This window comes from Rattus rattus, chromosome 3 (assembly GCF_011064425.1).
Source record: "Rattus rattus isolate New Zealand chromosome 3, Rrattus_CSIRO_v1, whole genome shotgun sequence".
NCBI classification, from domain to species: domain Eukaryota; kingdom Metazoa; phylum Chordata; class Mammalia; order Rodentia; family Muridae; genus Rattus; species Rattus rattus.
Window position 1 is genome coordinate 199,972,342 of NC_046156.1, and position 23,860 is coordinate 199,996,201.

The window sequence follows — 23,860 nt, forward strand, 5'->3', positions numbered from 1 at the left end:
CTTAAGGGGAATTATGATACTAGATGGTTAGTAGTGTAGAGGTGGACATTTTAAATAGGCATTGCCAGTTTTTACCTTGCTTGCTTTTCCTTTATATCTGACAACCCACGCTTCATCTAGATTGATGGATTCTTTTATTAATATGTATTCTTGTTATCGGTAGTATGTGCTGATGTTTCCATGTCTTAATCTGTTATTCTGAACTGTTTATATTGCTTTAAAAAAACTTTTTATGTTTTGGAGGCTCTTACTGTGTAGCCCAGGCTAGCCTTGAATCTGCTATCCTTTCTGCCTCTATCTTCCAGGGGTTGGAATTACAGGTATATGCATGCCCCAAGCCTTGGCAGTTTGCTTTAATCTTTCAGATGACTTTATTGTCTGCCTTGGACTGCCTTATGTGCTGATTTTTGTGAAGTGACCCTTCTGCGAGAGCTGTGGTTTTGGAAGTAGTCGGTGGAAGAGCTCACGCCCTAAAGCAGTGCATACATTTACTGAAGAATCTGTCCCCAGAGAAAATGCTAACATTCAAAAAGGGAGACCTCTGTTACAGAGGAGCAGTGATACACGGAGGACAAGTTGGTAAAGTCAGTTCTCCTTCCACCCCAGCTTCCAGGGATCAAACTCCTATCATCAGACTAATGTGGCAAGTGCTTTACCCTCAGAACGGTCTCGCTGGCCCCATCCAGACCTTGCTGAGGCATTTAGAGGATAAAGGAAGCAAAGGTCAGGCTGAGTTGTCTGCTTTCTGTTGTGTTAATGGTGGAAATGCATGAAATTATAGAGCACTGCACACTAAAAACCAAGGCATCAATTTGACGCTGTGTCTGAGCTCTCATTTGGGAAAGGGTATGTTGTTAAGGAGTTTGACGCCTCTGCAGTACACAGATAGTGCTATGGGAAAACTCAAATCAACTACAGTGAACCAGAGAGCCATGTCAAGGTTAGGACACAGAAGCAGCCTTGGAGCTGTCTGCAAGAGGGGGTCCTGAAAGAACAAGAAAAGAACAACTTGTATCTAAAGCTTGAGTTTAGAAGCTACTTGTTTCCTTCCAGTAACAGATAACTCAGCTCCTCCTTAACAACATAACCCTGCCCCATCACCCAGCCTTCACTTGTCATTTTATATTTGAATAGTAAACATAGATTGTAAAATTAAACTTAGTAACAATACAGTATCAGAAAAAGTACTATAGCAGAAGCTTTCTTTTTATCCTCTTCTAAGGACATAAGTTCACATTCCTTAGAATTTGTGTACCTTACCATGAATCTCAGATAAAGCAGAATTCATCCACTCAGCATTTCCTTTATATGGACAGATTTTTTTTTAAGATTTATTCATTTATTATATATAAGTACACTGTAGCTATCTTCAGACACAACAGAAGAGGGCATCAGATCTCATTACAGATGGGTGTGAGCCACCATGTGGTTGCTGGGATTTGAACTCAGGACCTCTGGAAGAGCAGCCAGTGCTCTTAACCGCTGAACCATCTCTCCAGCCCATGGACAGATATTTTTGCTGTCATGATCTAATAGCTAAGAACTTGTCAGCCTGCCTCTTCATGTTAGCTTCCCCAGAGTCAACAATCCTCAAAATAGTAAAATATACATTTGCTGACTGGGGAGATAGCTCAATCAGTAAATCTGAGTTTGATCCTAAAAAACCATTTTTTTTTTTTTTAAAAGGAACCAGGTGTCAACACTGGAGCTCACTTCCCAGCCATCGCTGATGAGCTCCGGGCCAGTGACAGACCCTGTCACAAATGAGAGGTAGACAGGGCTTAGGTGATGGCTCAATAGGTAACATGTTTCCCTCGTCCACGTGAGGACAGAGTTCAGATCCCCAGCCCCCATGTGAACTGCCAGGCATTGTGCCATATGCCTGGATCCAGTGACGAGAGGGACTTCTGGGAAGCCGGAGAGCCAATCTAGCTTGCTTGACCAAAGCTCTAGGCCAACCAGAAACTCAGAAGCAAATGCTGGAAGGTGCCTGAGGAGTGATGGTTCTCTGACCTCCACATACACAACCACATATACGCACGAAGGCAGATGGTGCCTGAGAAATAGCACCCGAGGTGTGTATGCGTACACACACACACACACACACACACACACACACACACACACACACACATACACACAGAGCACAAATTTAGCTTTTCATAGCCTTAAATTTTTCTGACTGTGTTTACTTCTTTCCTGGGTACGTTTTCACTGTTACAGAGAGAGCCAGGAATCGTTTACAAAACATGCAGCTCATTAGTAAAATAGGAAGGCATAAACTGGACTTAGGAGTTTACTTTTGAATTGACACATTATTTAATGGGTTCCAGAGTATTTCTTATTCTTTACTGAAGAAGATAGGTTTCCTGGACTTAGTACTTATCTGGAATCTCAGCACTCAGGAAGGAGGATCCAAAGTTCAAGGACAGCTTGGGACAGAAAGGTAGTTTCCAATCCTATCTCTGTAGGGGTAAGTAGATAAGAGTGGATATTTTGACTGACTGGATTCTATCTCATTCTTCACTGGAACCAGCTAAATAAATAGGCTAATGACAATCAGAGAGTATGTGAATTAGGTATGGGGCTGCACGTTTGACATTTGTCTGGAGGTACAGGCGTTAAGAGAATCACCAGTCAGGGTTATTCAGGCTACATAGTGAGTGAGACCCTGCCCTAAATCAATAAGTAAGAGTATCTTAATAGTCACTGACCTATTGGTGTGACGAGATGTAACCAAGCCAGCTTATAAAAGAGAACATTTAACGGGCAGCTTGCTGGCTGTTTAGAGGGAGAGTCCGTGATCACTGTGGTGTGGAGGATGCAGCGGACAGACAGGCCTGGCACCCTGGAGCAGTAGCTGAGGACCCACGTCTGATCTGCAGTCAGAGAAGGGATGTGGGGAGATAGACTGGGCCTGGCTGTTTGAAACCTCAAAACCCACCCCCAGTGACACCTCCTCTGAAGCCATACAGCTTAATTTCTCCTAACCACTCCACCACTTGAGAACTTGACATTCAAATATACGAGCTCTGGGGGCCATTTTCATCCAAACCACCACAGGTCCTCAAAAGCAGTTTTCTGTCTCTGGTAAAAACTTGAGTTTTCTTTTACATACATATTCTTAGTTTAGAACATGCAGGGCTTGTAATTTGTATCATTTCTATACGATACCTATAGATGGGAAAAATAATTCAGGCCAAATTATTTCCCTCCCTTTTCAATGCTCAGGACAAAACCCAGGATCTGGGCTTGTTAAGCAAGCCTCATACGGCTGACATACATCCACAGCAGCTTTTACAAGGTTTAAAAGAAGAATTCGAAATGCCAAGTGTTCTGCATTTTGAAAACACAGTGTTGCATCTGTGTTTTCCTTCCCATTATATAAAACTGTGGACATATGGTTTCATTTATGAGTATGTAAAATAGTCTGAAAGAAACATGGAAAAATAATCTGTTCATGCCTCGGGGCTGTGACTTATCTTTAAAGTTTAAGGTATAACTTACAATAAATAAAAACGAAGAGGGAACTTACAGTTATTAATAATTCCTTGATTATTAATTTGAAGACTTAAATTTAGAATAATCTCAATTCATTGTATTTTAAATCAGATGGCAAAAGAATAATTGTCATTTGCAGTATTGAGCAAGGTATTTAATCTGTTGATGAAAACATAAACACTTGAACACCTGGGAGTTGTAGAAATGATAGTCTAATATATGTCGAGGTTTTCTCCGCATGGGCCTTGATTCATCCAAATACATTGGAGGTGAAAACGTGCTCCTCGCAAGATCCGCCTTCGCTCTGTCTCCATTCATATCTTTCCCCTTTGTCCCTTCCCACCGTCTGCTTCCCAGGGTGAGGTTATTCTCGCGTTTGCTGATAAATTCATTCAGATTCCTTTGGTCAGTATGCCAAGTACGCATGATACCGTTTGCTTGCTTTTGTGTACCTTTTAGAAGAAGCCCCTATCCTAAGACCTCTTCCTTAGAATTCCACTTGAAACACTGCGAGCTTCCATCCTTTTTCCCACCAAAAGCACAGGGTTTGCTTTGTGTTTTTAAGAGGTAATCTGACAGTCAGCAATAGAGTCAGACTGGGAATTCGAAGATTTCCAGAGAAAATGTGCTCTTCAACCACTGTCCCAAACCACAGGAACCAAGGATTCTTCCCTTTGAGCTGCACACTTCTGTTTTATTTTGTTTTACAGAAGCAGGTTGTCCTTTAGTCAGCACGCTGAGAATCGTGCATTTCTATTTGCTTCTTAGTGAACCAGACTATATGCTGTAATTACAGGCTTTACAGATGTTGACCGTCTTCCTTTTCAAGGCTGCCATTGTATTTGTCATCTGGTTTATTCTACTGTTGATGGTGCTTGGTAATCAGAGCATAAATACTCATTCGAGTATAAAGAAAACCCCCCTGTGTTATCCGTGAGCTTTCAGCTTCCCTGGGTGATGCCTACCCAGGCCCTTTGATAGTCTTTACCTAGAGAGAAGTAATACTTTAGTAGACCTCACGGCTCTGGAAGTTTGGCTTAAGAGTCATAACACAACAAGAATAACTGTGACTTGGAGTCTATCACATATCAGGCCCCATGCTGAGCCCTTACCATTATCTGCTGGTCTAACGAAGGCATTTGAAATAAGACAACCTACTTCCTGTGGAAATGGGCAAGTCATTATACTTGTGATATTAGATGAACATCCTCACCAGAAATTTCTAGATACACTCACTGAAGAAGTAACAAAAAGATGATAACCAGAACTAATAAGAGACTTAAGAAAACTTGAAGAGTTAGACAAATACTCATAAAATGCAAAAGCAGACTCACTCCAGTAATGTAGATGATGATGTCAAAAAAAATTCCTGGTGATTCAAAGACAGTAAAACCTCGTGTGCTTTTACTCATCAGGCCTTTTGTCTTGTCCTGACAGACACTGGAGGTGGGCACCCTGTAAGGAGAAAGGGATTGTTTCAGCTCACAGCTCCGGGGAGTCGAGTCCATGATTGTGTTCTGTAGCTGTAGTTAGGAACTGATGGAGACATAATGATGACCCACCCCCAGGGACCTGCCGTTAGACCCCTTTCCTTTAAAAGTCATACCACTCTTCACACTGTCACCTCAGAGATGAAGCTTTTAGAGAATACTCAGAACACAATGGATAACTATTAGCTTGGTCTAATAACTTTCTCTTTGAAGTAAAAATAATCAAAAAGACGTAGTTTCAATTGAAAACTGGGAGGTCAGGGTATACTTCCCTCAATGAGAAGGCAATGTTTCAACAAAGGCTTGAAAGAGAGGTGAAAATTTAACCAAGATGATCTCTGACATCCACGAAGTCCCATGTAGGACTAGACAGTGCCGAAGGTCTCCAGACTAGAATGTGACAGGCTTCATTGAGGACCAGCAAGGAAGACATTGTGGCTAAAGAGAGAGTGAGAGAGGAGGCAAGCCTCAGAGGAAGCAAGGGCCTAGATTCTTAGCTGTTTTTGTTGTGCCTTGAAAGTGTTCTGTCTGTTTGCTTGTTTCTTTGTTTCCAGACAGCATCTTACATATCCATGGCTGTCCTGGAACTCAATGTAGAGCCATTGGCTTTGAACTCACAGATCCACCTGCCTCTGACTCCTGGGATTAAAGGCGTGCACCACCACATGCAACAATCTAGATTCTTTGGAGCAGAGGAAGTCATTTTAAGGATATTAGAATTTATTCTGAAATGAGATAGAATGACATTGTACACTATTCAGCCAAAAGTGGTGTGATCTAATTTGTGTCTTTAAAGAACCTGTTGGGGATCTGGGGAAATGGTTCACTGGCCATGAGGACCAGCGTTCAGATCCCTAAAACTCACATGAAAAGCCAGAGAGGTGTTAGCTCTGGTGGTCATCTATAATCCCAACACTCAGAAAACAAAGACAGGGCCCCCCACGCTTGAAAACTGACTAATTAGACTATCCAGAGATGGCGAGTTCTAGGCTCAGCTAGAGACTGTGTCTCAGTAAAGTAGAGAGCAATGAGAGGAATACCTAATGTCAGCTTCTGCCTCCACAAAATGCCCGTGTGTGCACACATTCAAATCCACACACATACCCATCCACTCTCTCTCTCTCTCACACACACAGAGATACACACACACACACACACACACACACACACACAAGAGAGATATTCTTCTCTCTCTCTCTCACACACACACACACACACAAAACAGAGACACACATTCAAATCAGACACACACACATCCGCTCTCTCTTACACAGAGAGAGAGAGAGAGAGAGATTCTCTCTCTCTCTCTCACACACACACACACACACACACACACAAATATTCTCTCTATCTCACACACACATTCTCTCTTTCACACATACACACATTCATTCATTCTCTTTCTCTCTCTCTCTCTCTCTCTCTCTCTCTCTCTCTCTCTCACACACACACACACACACACACACACACACACACACACACACACACACACACACACACACACCCACATGCCCATTTCTCTTGCAGGGAAGAGGGTGGAGGAGAAATAAATAGAATCCGTTGGACTTCCTAGTTGATCTCAGCAGTTAGGGAAGTGAGAAGCAGTTACACTCAGAATGTGTGTTGAAAGAGTCCACAGGACTTCCTGGTAGTTTGAATATGGATGTGTGAAAAGGAAAGGATCCGGAAGGACTCCCACGCCATGTGCTTGGGCAGTCGGAAGGTCTTGGGCTCACCTCAAAGGAGAGAAGCAGCTGGCTTGGGCAGGGAAGTTCTATTCTGGACATGTTAAACTTTTAGAAACATTTTTATACATGTTTTATACATGTTTTCTATACATGTACATGTTTTATAGATGTATATAATGGATTTGGGTCGTGCTCACCCCGCTTACTCTCCTGTATCTGTCCTGTTCTCTCGGATTGCTGCTGTCTCCCCTGCAAGTCCCTCCCACTTTCATGGATGTACTAAAGTCTATGGTGCCGGGCAGGCACTGAGCCAGCACTGTTAGCCTGGACGGTGTTGGCATGTAAGCCACACTGAGTGTATCCTGATGGAAAGGAATGCATCGGCAGGCAGGGAGGGAGCTGTTAACCAACTTTACCTTTCTCCAATACTGCGGACAGCAAAGTTCTGATACAATTAAGAACCCAAGGCAATTCTGAAGGTTTGGCCAGCTAACAAATATACATATGTGAGTATGTGAAGTATACATAAAATCATAGTCATGCAGCACGTTTTCATGTGCTTTAACATTTAAAGGGCAAGGCTTGTTTAATGGAATTCTTTTGCATGTTATGGTAAAATTATAATTGAATTATGTTTGCCTGCTTTCCTAGAACAATGTCAAGTAACAGAATTGCTAAAATAAAATATTAGACTGAATGTAACATTGGAGGGGAAAGAGTTCAAATCATAAAAGCAGATAAACAGCCTATATTCCTTCAGATGCAGGCCGTTAGAGAGAGCAGCTCTGTTTTCCTAACACTTTGGGAGGGCACTGAAGGCACATGCCTACCGCAGGGCCAGTAACCAACTCTCCCAGGTGTGCTTTGTACGTATTGAGAGTTGAGCATCAAGATTTGTGTGAAGGTCTCTAGTGTGTATATAGATAGTAGAGAACTTTTGACATATATAGTACTGTTATTTTATTTTGGATATACATATAAAATATTTCCACGTGGATAAAAATTCGAGGCTTAACAAGAGCACCAAGTTTATAAATGAAACACCACTACAGCTGGAATCACATACTGACCCTCGCACAGTGATGGGGGTGACTTCAGTACCCCCACTCTCACCAATAAACAGGCCATCCGGACAAAAGCTAAACAGATAAATGCTGAAGTTAAATGTCACAAATGTCACAAATCAATAGTCCTGTATTTACAGAACATTTTACCCAAACACAAAAGAATATACTTTCTTCTCAGAAGCGTATAGAACTTTCTCAAAAACTGACTATGTACTTGTACACAAAGCAGTAAGTCTCAACAGAGACAAGAAAATTGAATTAAGACCCTGGAGCTTAGCTGACCAATGTGGATTAAATCTGGATATCATCAATAGCAGAGAGCTTACAAGCTCATAGACACTGAGCAACTCTCTATGGAATGAAAAATGAGTCAAGACAGAAATCAAGACGGAAACTATTAAAACTTTTTAGAACTGAGTGAAAATGAAAACAACACATCCTATCCTAGTGGGCAGGATGCAGTCAGTTCTGAGAGGCAAGTTGATACCACTAAGTGTCTACATCAAAAAATTGGATAGATCTCATTAGTAACTTAGTAGCACTGAAGGCTCTAGAACAGCAACAGCAACAGCAACAACAACAACAACGACAATGACAACAACAGCAGCAACAACAACAACAACAAAACACTCAAAAGAAAATGGCAAAAAATAAATTAAGGGCTGAAGTCAATGAAATAGAAACAACAACAAAATAATATCAAAAAAAAAAATCCATGAAAGGAATAGTTGGTTCTTTTGAGAAAATCAGTAAGATTGACAAGCCCATAGCCAAATTAGCTAGTAGAAAGAAAGAGAAGATCCAAATTAATACAGTTAGAGATGGAAAGGGGACAACAGACATCGGTGAAATCCAGAGAATAATGACATACTTTAAAAAATCTGTAATCTACGACACTGGAAAGCAGAAAAGAAACGAGAAAGGGATGCATTTCTTGACATATATGGCCTTTCAAAGGTGAATCAAGATCAGATGAGAAATTTAAACATACTCATAAACCCTGATGAAATAGAAGCAGTAATTAAAAGTTTCCTGGTCCAAAAAGCTCACGGACAGAGGGATTCAGTGCAGAATTCTATTAGACCTTCAAAAAGGAAATGTCAATACTCCTTAAATTATTTTACAAAGTAGAAACAGAAGTAACATTCCTTGATTCTTTTTATGAAGCCACAATTACTCCAATACCTAAACTATACAAAGACCGACAAAATGAATTACAAACCAATATCCTTTATGAACACAGGTGCAAAAAGAATCAATAAAATACTTACAGACCAAATCTAAGAACATATCAAAATGATTGTCCAATTGTCTGATCAACTTGGCTTCAACCCAGAGAAGCAGAGATGGTTCAAGATACATAGATCAATACACATAATGCACCTTATAAACAGACCAAAAGGTAAAAACCACATGATTATCTCATTAGATGCCTAAAGGTCGTTGACAAAAATCCATCATCCCTTTGTGTTAAAAGTCCTTGAGAAACTAGGAATACACAGGATATACCTCAACATAATAAGGTATGTTACAGCAATATATTACAGCCCGTGCCAACCTAGACAGAAATGTCACACATTTGTACCGAAATGAAGAACAAGAAGACTGCCCACTCTCTCCACACCTATTCAATACAGTACTCGAAGTCTTAGCTAGAGCAATATGACAACTGAAGAAGACCAGGGAGATACAAATAGAAAAAAAAAAAAGAATGTTTTTATTTGCAGATATGATTCAATACATAATGGGCATTAAAAAAACCCCATTGGGAAATTTCCACAGCTGATACACACTTTCAGTAAAGTAGCAGGATACAAAACACAGAAAAGGCAGCAGCATTCCTATATACAACCATCAAACTGAGAAAATGGAAATACCTTTCACAATAGCCTCGAAAATATTTGAGGTAACTCTAATCAAGCAAATGAAAGACTTGTATAATAAAAACTTTAAGGCATTGAAGAAATAAATTAGGTACCAGAAGCTGGATAGATCTCTCCTGCTCATGGACTGATGAGATCAATGGAATGGAAATGGCCGTCCTACTAAAAGCAACTGCAGATTCAACACGATTCCCTTAGAATCCCAACACTTTTCTTCACAACACTGAAAAAACCAGTTTTCAGTTTCATATAGAAACTAAAAAAAATACAAGATAACTAAGATACTATAACAATTCTGATTAGTAAGATAACTATTAGAAATAATCACCATCTCCAATCTCAAGTAGGACTACAGAACTATATTAATAAAAACCATGGATTGGCATAAAAACAGACATGTTGATTAATGGAATTGAATCGAAGACTTAGTTTAAGTCACACACCTATGGATACCTGATTTTTTTTTTCTTTCTAACAAACCAGAAGTGCACACTGGGAAGAAAGAAAAAAAAAAGATAGCCTCTTCAGCAAATGGTGCTGTTAAACCAGATGTCTGCATGTAGAAGAATGTAAATAGATCTATATTTATCACCCTGCTCAAAACAACTCCAAATGGACCTCAATATAAGGCCCTGATTCTGATAAGAGAAGTAGGAAGTAGTGTTGAACTCATGACACAGGAAAACACTTAAATACTACTACATAGGCACTAAAACCAACAATAAATAGAACCTCATAAAACTGAAGAGATTCTGTGTGGCCAAGGACACTGCCAGTTGGGCAAAGCAGTAGTCTACACAATGTAAAAGTTCTGTGTCAACGACGTAGCTGAGTATATGTGTGTGTGTCCCAATTTGAAAATAATTTGAAAATGGGGAACAGAGCTAAACAGTTCTCAAAAGATGAAAAACAAAAGGTTGCAAAGCACTTAAGCGGTCAACATCCTCAGTCATCGGGGAAATGCGGATCAAAACAACCCTGAGATTCCACCTCACACCAGTCACATGGGCCAAGAGCAGTAAAACAAATGACAGCCCATGCTTGTGAGGATGTGGGATACAGTGAACCCTCATTGCTGATGAGAGTGCAAACTTGAACAGCCACTGTGGAAATCAGTGTGATGGTCCCTCGGGAATCTGGAGATCGTTCCACTTGAAGATCCAGCTAGATCACTCTTAGGCATATACCCGAAGGGCCTCTACATCCCACCACAGAGATACTTGTTCATGGATATTCTGATCATACTGGGATGTACAACAGCCAAGCTGTCCATTAACTGATCCCTAAATAATGAGATGTGGTACATTTACAGGATGGAATCTTCTGCTTGTTTTGAAAAGTTTTTAAATTTTCAGATAAATGGATGAATCTAGAAACCGAGACCCAAAGAGACAAATATTGTATGTTTTCTCTTATATGTGGGTCTTAGCTTTTAAGCTTTCAATATGTGTTCTACAGTCTGTATAACCACAGAGGTTAGGCACCTAGAAAGGGACTGGGAGAAATAGAGGATCTCCCAGGGAAGGGAGTTTAGGATATATTGTTATAAAGGGATAGTGGTAAGAGGGAGCCTTTCTGGGGTGGGAGGACTAAATGGGAAGAGGAAAGAAGAGAAGTGAAGTAGAGAATGTAGGGAGGGACAACTGAAAAGCCATTCGAGGGACCATGTGGAAACTTATTACTATTGAAGCTTCTTAAAATATATACATATATGAAAGAAATCAAAAGTGGTGTCACTAAGTAAGAGACAATGCCCCAACTAGAATCTTATGTCACCAAGTAAAACCTCCAGTCCCAGGAATAGGTTACATCTATTTAAATCATTGGCCAAAGTGACACCAAAGAAATTGCCAAGCATCTCAGGCTGTTGCCAAAGCTATTTGTTTTCCAAAACTGTTGGTAAGTCTCTATTGCTGACACAGCACTTAAATAATTCATCAAACGTGGCAAAGTAGAACTGGTGCGTAACTAAAGACTTCAAGCTGAATGCCTGGTGTTCATGGAACTGGAAAGTATTCTTTTGTGCTACCAGAGGAGAAAGGTAGCTACCAATCAGCTACCACTCCTGTAATAGTGACACAAACATCTGGAAGTAACCCTCCACTCTGATTGGATTTAAGCACACTCTATGAAATTGAACCTGTGTCTGACACCACTGTGGTGGCCAAGAACCCCAGACTAGATGGGGCCTGGGCCTAAGGGAAAACCTAATATTACTGTTCTTCTAAAGCTGTCGTCCTTAGCCTTCCTGGAGCTCTGACCCTTAAATACAGTTTCTCATGGTGTAATGACCCCAGCCATAAAAGTATTTGTGTTGCTACTTCATAACCGTAACTTTGCTACTGTTATGAATTGTAAACATCTGTGTTTTCCAATGGTCTTAGGTGACCCCTGTAAAAGAGTCATTCAGCCACCAAAGGGACTGTGATCCACAGGTTGAGAACCACTGTTCTAACCAAGTATTCTATAAAGCAGTAAACGTCTCCTAATAACATCGTGCTACACCCATACATTAGTCCTGTATTCAGCCATCCTCGGAGAAACAACTCCATGCAGTAGATGAGAACTGACACAGAGAACAGTAACTGGACAGTGTGCAGAAAGTAAAAGATTTTGGAGCACTGTCGTAAATGGATGTCTTCATCGAGCCATTTCTTTAGGACTTAGGGAACTCGGTAGAGGAGAAGGCAGAAGGAATGCAAGAGCTAAAGGGGATGGATGAGTCCAGGAAAACAGGGTCCTCTGGACTGGACAGATTCACATATAAATTCAGAGAAACTGTGGCCACACACTCTGCCCATACAGGTTCAAGCCGAGATGGTCCCATTGCTGAGAATGGGAAAGGACCTGAGTCCCCAACCCTCACCAAGAAGCTATCTGTACTTGATATCTGCTTCCAACCGAAAATGCATTTTCCAAGTGGAGTTTCACTGGGTTTATTAACCCCACTTCAGGGCAGGCCCTACACCCCACACCCAGCAGTAGATGGCCAACAAAACAAAGTGTCTTGTGGACTTAGTTTCGAATGGCTTTGATCCGGCATTTTTTTGTCTTGCTGGTCTTTTGCTTGTCTACGTTGCAGACATGTTCTGAGATTCCTCTTTTATATCTGGAGTAGTAACATCTGTCTTTTAGGGCCATTTAGCATGTATACGTAGGGCAGCAAACAGCTCAGCTGGCACAAAACAGGCAAGCCATGTTCACTCCTTGTCTCCAGAAGCATAAAAAGCTTAGGCTAACGATGGAAAAGATTCGAGTGCGTTTTGGTTTTGTTTGGGGGTGGGGATTGTGTTCGAGACAGGGTTTCTCGGTGTAGCCATGTCTCCGCTGGAGCTCACTCTGTACACCAGGCCCGCCTCGAACTCACTGAGATTCAGCCACCTGCCTCTACTTCCCAAGTGCCGGGATCAAAGGCGTGCACCACCGTCTCCAGCCGACAAGTACTAAGGAATGTTTTTTCAGACAGGTTTGCATGTAGCTCGAACTATCCTCCAACTTATCGTATCTCCGAGGACGACCTTCAACTTCTGATTGTTCTTCCACGCCGCCCTAGTGCTAAGATGACAAGTGTGTGCCACCTCTCTCAGAGGCCACCTCCCTCGGAGGCCACCTCTCTCGGAGGCCACCTCCCTCGGAGGCCACCTCTCTCGGAGGCCACCTCTCTCGGATGCTGTACTGAGGATGGGACCTAGAGCCTCTTGCATGCCGTGCCAGCATTCTACTTAATGGTTGTCATCTCTGGCCCCTCAGTGGACACTGTTAAAAGCAATGTATATTGTGTGTGCCTTTGCAGATCACAAGGAAGAGATCGCTGCGTTTGCATCATGGATAACACAAAGGAAAAGAACAACTTCAAAGACGCCCTTCTGCTCCGCATGGGGCTAAATGATAACAAGGCAGGCATGGAAGGGTTGGATAAGGAGAAAATTAACAAAATTATCATGGAAGCCACAAAGGTGTGTTCTTGCCTCTTTGAATATCTATGATCTACTTAGTATAAAGCCATTAAGTTTGATTTACTATCCTTTTTATTAATTAAAATATTTTAATGTAGCATTAAATTATGAAATGTGTAAATGCCTTTTAAATCTGTTCCTGTTACCATGATTTCTACTTTGAATTTGTATAATATACACATAAAAGCAAAAGGATGCACATTTGTTTCCTCCTTTCCTTTTCCCCCATGTGAGTGAGTATTATAATTGGATGGGGGATTATGCTTATATATGTGGATGTAGTTTATTGATCTAATCGGAATTGTTACTGATTGACAAATAAGTCATCCTTATCTCTTGTTTTTATAAACAGTTCTACAGTAAGTTTACTTTTTTTTTTTTCTTTTTTTTTTTTTTTTTTTTTTTTTTTTTTTTGAGGCAGGGTCTTCCTATAAAGTCCTGGCAGTCATTATATAAGCCAGACTGGCCTTAAATTCATAAAGATCCTCCTGCCCTTGCTGTGATGAAAGGCATGTGCCACCATGCCTGTCTTAGATTTACTATTTTTATATGTGTGCAAGTGCAACTAAAGAAGAAATATCTTGAAATGGAATTGCTCTCTAGGATACAGATGACATGTATACAATTTTTATGAGTTGCTAGATAAATAGCCACTTTGTCTATTTATATGAATTTATATATCACCATATCAAAACTGCCAGAAAAGACCGTGGCTCTGAACGTTAGGATTTGCCAAGTTGAGGTAACCGTTTAGCACTAACAACTCAGTCAACATGGTCAAATGATATGAGTAGGCGTTCAAGTGAAGAAGATGCGCACACACACGTCTCAAACACAAAAAGATACCAGCAACATTAGTTACTAAGAGAAGGCAACTTTAAAAATCCCTGGGAGATGCCACCCGCACTAGTGTTAGCCAGAATAGCTACAATAAATAAGACAACGGGAAGTGTAGCCAGGGATATGAGGAAGCTGGAATCTTCATATGCAAAGTCATGGAAAACAGCTTGACAGTCCCTCAAAGGGCTAAACACGCATTGCCGTAAGACACAGAAATATGCTGTTGAATGCATATTGAGAGGAATGACAATGTCTGTCCATGCAAAACTGTTCTTAAAGCTCTATCCCAGCATTTTCATGAGAGTCAAATTAGATAATAACTCAGCATCTGCAACCTGATCAAGTGGCAGCCACTGTGTTCAGTGGTGGAACCATTGAGAATTGACTCAGTGGCTTGTCTGTTTCTTTCATGACTTAACACTAACACTCTGAAGAGAGAGAGAACTGATGAGCTCCCTGCTGCGACTCGAATATGCCATGCGGACACACCACTGTGAGGAGCTTTGCTGTCGTTGGTTCGATTTTTAATACAAATCTTAACTTGCATTGCTTCCATATAGTATTGTCTCCCAAGGATTACATGATTTAGGGTGTGTGTGTGTGTGTGTGTGTGTGTGTGTGTTTAGGGCCTCGTGAATGCTAAGGAAGCATCCTTTACACACAAGGAAGCTGATGCAGAAAGGTGAAGTAATTTTCAGATTACCCAACTAACTTTTGAAATCAGTGTGACTCCAGAGTCACACTCTTAGCCACTAAGTGACATCCTACAGTGATTGACCCTTTCCTTCTGAAGCTTTCGTATGCCTTGCTTTCTCTGCAGGGGTCCAGATTTTATGGAAATGAACTCAAGAAGGAAAAGCAAGTCAATCAACGGATTGAAAACATGATGCAGCAAAAGGCGCAAATTACCAGCCAGCAACTAAGGAAGGCCCAGCTACAGGTATTTGTTCAGTTGCTGGGGAAGTTGGTGGAATAGGAATTAACAGCAGGAGGGCAGCACTGTCCCCTCACAACTGCAAACAGTGAGGCAGAAGTGGTCATTGCATTGCTACGCATGCTCGCTTAGCCTTGCCCTGCACCTTCCCTGTGCAGACAAGGAACTGGAGTCTTAGTTACCTGCCTGGCTTCACAGGACAGACAGTTGGCAGGAGCAGGATCTGACCATCCCACAGCATATGTTGTTTTATTGTATGTGTGCTTTGCAGCTAGACAAGGCCGTAAGACAAATATGGCTGATTTGAGGGGGGAGGAACTGGGTGAGGATTCCTATAACTTTTTATATTAGAGTGACAGTTTTTTAGTATAATAAAAAGTTATTGGGGTTGGGGATTTAGCTCAGTGGTAGAGCGCTTGCCTAGCAAGCGCAAGGCCCGGGTTTGGTCCCCAGCTCCGAAAAAAGAAAGAAAAAAAAAAGTTATACTACAAATTAAATACCAAATGTACATAAGTTTTTTTTTTTTTTTTTGAATGAAATGATTTCTAAACACCGAGAGGTTTTGTGTTCTCCAGAAATTGAGGCGGGTAAGAGATAATTCAAAGTTCTCTTAGCTACTAAAAGTTATTTCAATGGAAAAGTTTGGAAGGAACCAGGGTTCAGGGGACCCTATGGGAGACCGACAGCTCAAGGCAACCATGTTTCTGCTGTTCAGACTAAAGCTGTGGATGAGTTCATTCTCTATTAAAATCCGACTCAGTGTTAACAAAGGACTGGATACAGGGAAACGCTCTTTACAGATGGGGAGGTCGCCATAGAAAGCAAAGTAACTCATGTAACCCAGAGCTGAGCATACTAAGAAAATTGTCATATGGATATAGCATGCTACAGAAAAAGATCTTACATAGAGTTCAGAGATCATGCACTTTCTTTTCTGAACTGTATCATTTTAATTTGTTGAGTATTATTTTAATTTGTTGTTGGTAGTGGTGGTGGTGGTAGGTATTTTGTTTTTTTATTGTTTGTGTGTTTGTATGTGACAGGATCTCACACTCTAGCCCTAGCTGGCTTCAGACTCCTGATGATCCTCTTGCTTCATCAACCTCCAGGGTCCTTAGATCACAGGTGTGAGGGACCCGACCCAGGTACAAGATAATTTTTAAGTGGCTGCTTTTCTCACAAAAGATGACCCGTGTGTTGGCTCAGTCACCATTTTTGACACTTCACTGCATTCCACTGTGTAGAGATACCCCAACGCTTACATTACCCAACCTCGGTTCCAGTCTTGTATACGTACCTCTGTGACGATAGTCTTCTATCTCTGCACTCTGGTATAGTTATTTTCATCAAAAATTATATTGATTTACATTTTGATGTGTAAGTGTTGCTTTCCTCAGGTGCTCCTTTAAAACCAGACTTCATCCATTTTGTTACTGTCCATGCTTGTTTAAACTGCCTTTTATTGAGTCAGAGAAGAAACTCCCCTCTCATTATGAGATGTGTTCTTTTATTCTGTTTGTTATGAGGCAGGTTAAGTGGGTGGCATAAAAACCCAAAGTAAGTTTCTTCTTATATAATAAGAAGAAATCACTTGTTACATTACTGTTCCTGTGGAGAGAGGAACAGACATACATTCACCTAAGGTAGGTATGGCTGACAAACAGAAGAAACAAGCCCATAAACACCTGGGCTGGTGAGCCAGCGAGGGAGAAAGAGTGGGGTCACCTATGGGAAGGTGAATGACTTGTGGTCCAGCAGGGGCGATGGCCTATGCTGCGTAGATGGAATCCCTCCCTCCTTCAGCTAACCCCCTTTGTTGTTCTCACCTCCCATGACCCTGAGTAGCTGAGCAGAAGTTCATACAGATGGGGAACGGAGTGCACAAGAAGTGAGTGCTGTGGTCTAGAGTGAGATCCAGCTACCTCTTCTCCACTCTTCCTGGGAGGGAATGTCAGTAGGGTGGATCTCGAGAGGGTCTCTTACCTGTAGTCATAGTTGTTCTGATTTCAGGATACTATTAGGTACGCCATGCCTACAGTTCCATAGCATCCTTGGCTCTGATTACCATAGTAATTTCTGACACAAATTTTTCTTAAATCACACTGTTCTATTATCTCCTGGTCATAATTACTGGCCTGACAAAAATAATCCGTACTCTATTTCTTGGTGAGGAAGATGGGGGTAGGGGCTTGGATTAAAACCAAATAATTCGCTGTTAAACAGGCGAGAAAGAAGTCGTAAACAATATTTAAGCTCAAGTCCTTTTGGCAGCAACTCCAGTTACAGGGCCACACATGGCTGCAAGAGAAGCTATAAAATGCACTCTCTAGCTGGGCGTCCGTCTGCCCAGCCTGTTCTTTCTAGTGGAAAGAATGGAGAGATATATTTGGAGGTTCAACAAACAGTCCAATGCTTACTCCTTCCATATTAGAGTTTATTGTCAATTTCTCTTCATTTATGAGATCTTAGGTATTAAGATTATGTTCTTAACTATGTACCCTAAATGTGTTCCCAATACATCTATAATTTTGATCACATACTTTAAAACTTACCTAGTCAAACCCAGTGCTGTTCTTTTTAAGATGTTTGTTTTAGGTTCACAGAAAAACTACACAGAAAGTAAAGCTCTCCCTGCCCTCCCACGGGCTAGCCTCAGCCAAGTGTTCTCTCCCATGGGCTAGCCTCAGCCAAGCGTTCTCTCCCAGAAGTGCACTACACTTGTTGTAATTAACGAGCCTACTATGGCATATTTTCATCATGCAAAATCAAAAACTTATTACCGAAGTTTTATGCTTTAAAGTTGCAGACAAGCTCATAGTGCTACACATTTACCATTACAACATCGGTAACCCCATTACAATGTGAGTTATCACCCTAAAGTCCTTTGTGGTCTATTTCTCCATCCTTGTCTCCTACTCATCCCTGGTCTGCACTGATCTATTCACCCTGTCCTAGGCGTCACCCTGGCCAGCATCGGAGCCACACAGTACACACGCAGCCTTTTCAGGCTGGCTTCTTTGACTCCAGTGACTTTGTGTTGTTCTGGCTCGATAGCTCACTGTTGTCATGCGCTGTATGTTCTTCTTTATCTAGATGTCTAACAGTGTCCATGTCCCTACTGCGCTGTGCTGACTTCCAAGTCCTGCCAGTTGTGAGTAAGCTGCTCATAGACGCCCATGCTCTCATTTACGTATAGGCATACGTCTTCAACTCCACTCAGTAAATGCAAAGGAATATAATTTGCTGGGCCATGTGATTAGAAAAAAGTTCACTTTTTATAAGAAACTGCCAAACTATCTTCCAAGATGACCACAATGTTTGACATTCTCACTGTGAAGGCTGAGGGCCCCATTGCTATTTGTTCTCCGTTCAGACCACCCTGAAATGTGCAGGACAGTGGTGTTACATCATTTTACCCTGCAGGTCCTCACTGCGAAGAGTAAGGGGTCGCATTTCGTATGCTTAGATGTCATGTAGACATCTCTGGTGAGGAGTCTGTTAAGGCCTTACGCTTAGTTTTAAATCAGATCATGGGGTTTTATTTTGCTTTTTATTGAATTTGAAGCATCCCTTGTGTATTTTGGATATCAGTCACATACTGGCTCTGGTTTTGCAAATATTTTCTTCTAGTTTAACTTATCTTTTGACTGACTCCCTTAATAGTAACTTTCACTGAGCAGACATACAAAATGTTTCAGTTAAAGTGTGAAGGATTTTTTTTCCAAGTTTAAACAATTGTGTTCTGTTGAAAACAATGTTGTCTTTAAATTGCCTTTATTCTGTAACCAGTTTGCTTTTGGGCTGCTGAGTTTTGTTGATCTGTAATCTACACGTACCTTTGCTAGAAGCTTTACGGACACAGAGGAACATAGCTGGTGTGTTTGCTCTGACTTTGGGGGTTCGTACGGATTTTTGCAGTTCAAGCTGCTGATAACCTGAAAGAACAGAAAGTGCTTTTCACTGAGCAGCAGAATCTCAGATTTGGTTCCAGTTGGGTCGAGTGTTTGATGGGAGCCTCGTTGGCATCTCTCAGAACAGGAGTGGTAGGAAATGTGTTTTATGTTGATTATTTAATCGTTTCATTTGTCGAGCTTCCTCTAAAAGAAGCTGTGTACAGGGGAGGAGGCTGAGGAAGTTCCAAGGAGACAAGAAGGTCTCAGAGAACGGAGATATTTTCACAGGAAATGTTTCTATTTTGGACTCCCATTTTCCACATGCTAGATCTTATTCTGTGTGGCATGATAGTGTAAATGCCTGCTGGTCGGACTGAGGGAAGAAGTTTGCATGCAGAAGCCGGGCCGTCCATTTGGACCCTCCTTGAATATTCTCCACTGGACTCCACTCTCATACACTCCTGGAAGGCACAGTCACCTGACTGTTGTCATATAAAGTATCTTCTAATGAGCTCATAAACTGAGTAAGCAAGCATCCGCATTCGTTACGTGAAGTCTGCACAGCCAATCAGTGCATTCTGGCCATTTCAACAGCTGCCTCTACTAACTTGGACCATCTCAGTAGACTTTATGGAGAAACTAAGTCAAAATAAAAAGTAGTATTTCCAAATATTGTCCTAAATGTAGTAGAAATTGATGATTTTAAAAACAGAAATTACATTAGCATAGAGTGTAGATATAAACTATAAGACTAAGGGGTTGGGGATTTAGCTCAGTGGTAGAGCGCTTGCCTAGCAAGCACAAGGCCCTGGGTTCAGTCCCCAGCTCCGAAAAAAAAGAAAAAAAAAAAAGACTAGAGTTGGTCTGAATTTGTTCAGCGTTGAAGACTATTCAGTCTGTTAGCCACATGTGGTATTCACACCTCTCACCCCAGGAGGCAGGTGGGTCTCTGTGACTTCTAGGCCAGCCTGGTCTACATAGTAGGTTTAGAACAGCCAGGACTACTCCAAAACAAACAACAGCAACGACAAAGACAAAAAAAAAAACAAAAAACAAACAAACAAACAAAGCCAAAGCCTGTGTTAGAGAGGATCATAGGACAATGAAAGAGTAGCCTGTTTTCAAGTCCAGCTCTCCCATTTGTCAGCTCTATGACTCAGAACAAATTTCTTAATCTTTGTAAACTTTCATTTTCTCATTCATCAGACTAATAATTATGATCTCAGAATTATTTTGACTAGTGAGTTTATATGGGAAGCACTTAACATATTACATGACATACTCATTAACTGTCCCTAATACCTTAAAACGAGGGGAAGTCAGCAAGCCCTTGCCGTATCTCTCTCCAAGAACACTTACAAGCTTCTCTTCATTCCTTCAGCAACCTTTGTCATTAGCCTATTATCAATAAGGATCTAAGAGAGGGCTACTGTAACCATGGTCATGTGCCTAATGAGAGGCATCGCTGAGACACAGAGGAAAGTCCCTATTTTTAACCCCAGTGACACACAAGTTCCCAGAAGTAACAGGAGGAAGAAGGTAGACGTTACAACCCCGAGTAGCCTGTGAAAGGCCTTCAGGGGAAAGTGTGATAACTGAGGCATGAATGGGAGCTGAAGGGAGAGAAACGTTGGAAGCTGAGACACTGTGCATCTGGGAGAACAGAAAGCATTCAGACAGGACGGGTGGGTGACTAACGAGGGGTTGTAAAGGAAGAGGGAAGGGATGAGTCACACTGTGGGGCTTCCTCTGGGCAGCTGCACTAAGTACAAGAGAGAACTTCACAGAAGAGGCCGTCCCAGCGTTAATCACGAGTGAGGAGTTTTCCCTTGTGGTTTGCTTTCTACTCATCTTTTGCTTCCCTATATTATTCCAAGCCAAAATATTTCAGATGCCACTCCCTTATTCTTACTTCATTCATATTTTAGGCATGTTGTAATTATTATAGCTTATCTAATACAATAAGGGCCACATGGAAACAAGAAAAAAAGAAAACACTGGTTCTCTGGCACAGAGACAAGGCTGCACCTGAGTGTCACGGGAAGTTTGAGTTGACCGATGAGAGGTGTGGCAGAGCTCAGAGAGGTGTTCTAGATACGGGCAGTCCAAGAGGGCAGAGTCCCTCAGGTCAGCGAGAGTGGCAGACCCAGCAGGAGATAGGCCTTCTGTACACTGTCAGTGCCTGCTACGGGCAGATGGAATTCGGAGGCCTTGTTTCTAAGAGAAGAATTGCAATTTTAATCTCCAGCTAGTGGGTGGCAAGTGTGTGTGCTCTAGGGAAGACCATGAGACAAGAATTCTGTAAATGAGGGCGCGGCTGCAGACAGCATGGGCCTGGGAGGTGGGCAGGCACAGCCTACCTTCGTGGCTCTCCACGTGACACAGTTGCTTTCATTTAAGAGCTCACTGGTTTCTCTCAACTCGGTTGCTGTGTTTTGCCTCTGTCGATCCTTTCAGTAGCAGGTTATGTTCTGTTTGTGCTGTGCTTGCTCTACAGCTGCTATCTGCTGTGATTTACGTTATGATGTAGAATGCAAACCAGGAGGGAAAACTCCTCATGCTCACCATTAACGCTGGGACAGTCTCTTCCGTGAAGTTCTCTCTTGTACTTGGTGCAAAGTGTGCAGCTGCCCAGAGGAAGCCTCACAGTGTGACTCATCCTTTCCCTCTTCCTTCACTATCTCTTGTTAGATCTTATAGGTTGTTAAAATTAACACTGTCCCCAGTCACCCTTTGCAGGGTAAGCTGGAACCCACATTTAAAGCATGAGTGCAGGCAGCCCCTACAAACAGGGTACGAGCATGTTTGCTATGTAAACTTTTCTTGACTCACCTATTTTGTCTATATTCATTTCTCTTTTTGCTGTTCAATCCGATCGTTTTTCTGTGAAGAGGCCAAAAGTTTTTAAAGATTACAATTCTGCATTGTTATATATTTGTATAGAATAACAATTTCTGATATTAGCTCTTGTCCTGGCTAGTTTTATGTCAACCTAACACCAGCTAGAATCAGGGAAGAGAGACTCTGACCTGAGAGAACGCCTCCATAAGATCAAGCTATAGGCAAGCCTGGAGGGCATTTCCTTAGGTAGCGATTGGCAAGGGAGGGCCCAGCCCATTGTGGGTGGTGCCACTCCTCGACTGGTGTCTTGGGTTCTAGAAACCAAGCAGGCTGAGCAAGCCATGAGAAGCAAGCCAGTAAGCAGCACCCTCCATGGCCTCTGTCAATCCTTGCCTCCAGGTCCCTGCCCTGTGTGAGTTCCAGTCCTGACTGCTCTCAATGATGCTGGAACTGAGTGAAATAAACCCTGCTTCCCCAAGCTTCCTTCCTTCCTGATGTTTCAGCACAGCAATAGAAACCTTAACCAGGACAGCCCTGAGAGGGAGTTTTGCAGCAGGAATATCTATAGTACTTCAGCGTGTTCACTTGTCTAACATGGCATTACATCACACACAGAGGTGTAATCTCTTATGTGCATCTCCTTTGTTCTGTTTTAAGACATTAACACTTTGAGTCAAATGGGAATTGTTTAATTTGCCTAAATAGAAACTTTCAGTTATAATGAGTTTCTTCAAGTTAGTTCAGCAGTAGCATCGTTTGATGTGGGTGACTGGGATAGCTCACTTATCTGTTAAACACTTGGCAAGTTCCTGCTATATTCCTGGAAGAACAGAAAGAATCGCCAGGAAGTTCCATTTAAACATAGGCTGTCAGTCTGGGTAGAGGGCTCAGCGGGTAAAGCCCTTGCTGTATAAGCATGAGGATCTGAGTTTGGACCCCCAACACCATGTGAAAGTCAGGTATGGCATCATGTGTGTAGCCCCAGCACTGGGTGGGGAGCTTGGGGGTGGGGGGTCCAGGAGCTCAGTGGCCAGCACAACCAAAGCAACAGGCGCCAAGTTCACTGAGAAATCCTGTTTCAAAGTACAAGGGGGAGAGCAACAGAGGAAGAGACCCAGGGCACTGCAGCCCAAGCACCCATGCATAGGTAAGCATCACGCTTACACATACACACAAACTCAAAGATAATGACTAGGAATAGGCTCTGTGTGAAAAATAAAAGCAGCTACTAACCTTACTAATAAACAACAATAAATTACATACCCATGGATAAAAGAAAATATATACCTACTAGGTAAGTGGGTGGATGGATGGATAGATGAGAAGATTGGCAGATAGAAAGATACCTTCTGAATTAAGATTAATGATTAATGATGTTTTGATATCATATTGTCTAAAAGTATGTTTTAAAAATTAGGTTGACAGATTTGCGATGGAATTAGAACGGAACCGGAATTTGAACAACACCATAGTTCACGTGGACATGGATGCTTTCTATGCGGCTGTAGAAATGAGGGACAACCCGGAACTGAAGGAGAAGCCCATCGCCGTAGGATCCATGAGCATGCTGGTAAGTAGGTGAAAACCAAAAGCAAAGGGAATGTCATAGGATGCTCAGCTAAGCCCAAGGGCTGAGGCTTGCCGGTTTGCGGAGTACTTCTTCGTGGTTCCAGGTGGCTTACGTACGCTCAGCTACTGAATCCTGCCACCACAACTGGTCACACTCATTTTCATTTCCACTTAGGAACAACGACAATGGAAACAAAA

The 23,860-nt window shown here is 41.9% G+C and overlaps 1 protein-coding gene across 2 annotated transcripts in view; it reads left to right on the top strand.

Annotated features, from left to right (window-relative positions):
• Positions 1-23,860, top strand: part of Polk (DNA polymerase kappa) — a 58,435-nt gene that overhangs the window by 8,095 nt on the left and 26,480 nt on the right. For both annotated transcript variants that reach the window (XM_032899005.1, XM_032899006.1), the window contains exons 2-4: positions 13,423-13,585; positions 15,246-15,365; positions 23,511-23,663. In XM_032899005.1, the coding sequence (XP_032754896.1) occupies positions 13,454-13,585; positions 15,246-15,365; positions 23,511-23,663 (405 nt within the window). In that variant the 5' untranslated portion in view covers positions 13,423-13,453. The remainder of the gene's footprint in view (positions 1-13,422; positions 13,586-15,245; positions 15,366-23,510; positions 23,664-23,860) is intronic.